The sequence below is a fragment of the Mesitornis unicolor genome, unplaced genomic scaffold (genome assembly GCF_000695765.1).
Source record: "Mesitornis unicolor isolate BGI_N332 unplaced genomic scaffold, ASM69576v1 scaffold539, whole genome shotgun sequence".
Taxonomy (NCBI): Eukaryota; Metazoa; Chordata; class Aves; order Mesitornithiformes; family Mesitornithidae; genus Mesitornis; species Mesitornis unicolor.
In genome coordinates, this window is record NW_010207717.1 from 3,301 (window position 1) to 6,257 (window position 2,957).

General features: G+C 53.5%; 1 protein-coding gene across 1 annotated transcript in view; it reads left to right on the forward strand.

Annotated features, from left to right (window-relative positions):
- The window catches only part of FASTKD5 (FAST kinase domains 5), a 2,431-nt gene extending 324 nt beyond the window's left edge, over nt 1–2,107 (forward strand). Inside the window, exon 2 of the mRNA XM_010192193.1 lies at nt 1–2,107. This exon is cut by the window's left edge and continues 18 nt beyond it. Coding sequence (XP_010190495.1) covers nt 1–2,107 — 2,107 coding nt within the window.
- The last annotated feature ends 850 nt before the right edge of the window (nt 2,108–2,957 follow it).

Here is a 2,957-nt window from a genome sequence, read left to right on the forward strand (position 1 = left end):
GTTCGTTCCTGCCTCTTCTCAAGCTTTACCACCGCTCCGAAACACCCCACCGAAGCCCAAATCCAATCCACTCCTCGAGGAGACCATCTCGGCGCTGCTCCCTGCGGCACAAACCGGGAAGGGAGCAGAAAAGGAACAAACGGAGACGCACGACTCCAAGGAGGACCCTCGGGTGTTTCAGAAGGGGAGGCCTGAGTACAGATCTCTCTGCTATGACAGGTTTGAGCCAATAGAGACCCTTCCTTTAGAAGAAGGCGACTCGATTTTACGCAGCGTGGCCGAATGCGAGGGCAGCCTGAGCCCAGCGACCGTCACCGATTATTTTCGCAAGCTGAGCCGTTTGCCAGCGGAACAACACACAGGGCTGGTGTCCCGACCTGGGTTTCACACGCTGTGCCTCTGTGCTGTCCAAAGCATCGGGTCGTTCAGCACATCAGAGCTCACGGATATTTTAAAGGCCTGCGTTCGTTTGGCTGTTTTACCCGCTCACCCTCTGCTGAACGCGTGCGAGAACGAATTCTGCCGGCGAGCGTGGGACATGAAGCTGGACCAGCTGCTGCTGGTGGCCGATTGCTGGCGCTGCCTGGAGCGCAGCGTGCCTTCCTACCTCAGCATTTTGTTCAGCTACGCCAACATGCACTGGAGAGACCTCACTTTGCCCCAGTTTGTTCAGCTCCTTTATATCGTAGGTGAAGGCCGGAGGTCGCCCGCGGACTTGATGCAGAAGGTGGAGAGCGTGATTTTGAAATACTTGGACTCCTTCACCTTGGAGGAGCTGGGTGCTGTCTGCTTGGGGCTCTTCAAGTCCCTCAGTGATATCTCTGACCACGTCATGAGAAAAATTGCGGACAGAGTTGCCCTGCAGATGGAGGACATGAGCACTTACGCCTTGGTGAACGTGCTCAAAATGCTCCGCTGCGCTCGCATGGATCACCTGCCCCTCTTGAAGGAACTCAGCAAGGTTATTCCTGCTCGCATTCCTACAACAAACATCCAGGGCATCATGCACATCAGTCTTACCTGTTCATCCCTACACTACTTTGACGAAGGCATTTTGGCTGCTGTAGCCGCGGCTTTGCCTCCTAAGGTGATTTACTGCCGCAGCAAAGATGCTGCCAAATTCTTGTGGTCGTTTGGGTGCCTGGACTATGAACCTCCAAACGAGGAGGAGTTTTACTCCAGCCTCATAGAGCAGATGCATAGAAAACTCCATGAGTTTAGGAAGTTTCCGGAGCATCTCCTTACCGGTTTGCTTGGCCTGGCATTTGTCAAACGCTTCCCAGAGGAGCTGATAGATTATGCTTTGAGGAATGAGTTCGTCCAGAAAACAAGAGGTAGTAAATATGAGCTCCAAAAGGACCTGTTCACCCTCGGTAAGAGCGTTGAAATCGAATGCCCAGATTACCAAGGCAACCGCCTTTCTCCTCAGCTTTATCAAGAGATGACTGAGATGGTTTTGAATTTTGCGGAGCAAGAAATCTACGTCAGGCCTGAAATTGTGGAAGCCGCTTCTCTCCTCAAGAGCATGTTGGGTGGCCCCGAGTACGTGAAGAACCACATGATCCTGCCTCACGCGCGGTCGAGTGACCTGGAGGTGCATTTGGCCACGGATGGGCGTCCCATCCCTTTCAACGTCGAAGACCTTAGCGCAGATAAGAGGCTAAAAGACATCGGCGTTAGTCTGACGGATGACTTAATGACTCAGCTTATAAAAGGGAGCTGTAATAGCCAGTCTGCCATGGAAGTGCCAAATGTAGCCAGGGTTCCCGGTCAGCAGATGGGGAAAGAAGCACAAACACCGTGCACTGGGGATGCGGGATTGCGTGTTGAGCCGAAATCGGGGCGCTGTCTCGAAGCCCCTCCTCTTGTGCCTCGGGAGGTGAAGCTGGCCATTCAGGTGTCCAACCGAAACCACTACTGCTACTGCTCCAAGCGGCTCCTGGGGCTGCACCGCATGAAACGGCGGCAGCTGTGGCAGCTGGGCTACGTGGTGGTGGAGCTGCCCTTTTGGGAATGGTTCCCTCTGCTCAAACGCACGCGCTCGGAGAAACTCAGCTACCTCCATTACAAAGTGTTCAACCCCGCGCTGCTTAGCGGGGCTGCGTAGGCTGGCGTGGTGCTTGCTCTGCGGCTGACAGCCTCCCAGTTGCATCTCTCTTTCTGATTACTGGTTAAAATGGTCTCTGCGTGTTGGTTTAAGCTTTGGGCAGGTGTGCTCAGGCTGCCTTGCTGTGTCGGGCAGTTCTGTGTCTGCTTTTGTACATCGGTCCGTGACAAATAAAAACCGCTGTCCTATTGGGTTTTCTCTGTGATTACTTCTTCCTCCACCCTAAATGAAAATGGGTGGATTTGGTGACTCTGAGAGCAGAACTGTGATATTTAGGAGAGAATTGGGCTGAATTTTAGTCATGGCCTGGGTGCCAGGAACACACACACGTATTTCCTTACCGTTTTCAGCATCATCTGAGTTTCTCCTTTAGGAGCAGGACAGCGTGTGAGAGCTGAGCGGTGAGATGGGAGCTGGAGCTGAGGGTTGGGCTGCCCTGACCCTCAGACATTAATTTCGTGCTCAGCTCTCAGTGATTTGTATCCTGTTGACCCTGTTGCTACGTCTGCTGCTGAATGGGGCCGATAAATCCACCTGGAGATGATTCCCTTGCCTGGGCAATGATGAATCCTGTGCGAACTGAACTGCAAACCCCAGCTGCGTGCAGCATCTGCTCTGGAGGCTGCTGGTTTCAGCCTCGGTTACGTGGCTCATGGTGTTATTTTCTGGCTCAGGATGGTGCCCAGTGGCTGATTTTTCCACGCCGTTCTGAGGACAGAGTTGCTGGCTTCTTCCTGAGCTTTCAGGTGCTGGTTGTCTCCCAGAAGAGGGACGTTTCCTGAGGTGCACAGGGCAGAGTCTGCATCCAACCAGGGATTATTTCACATGGAGCAGCAGGTGAAACTCCCAC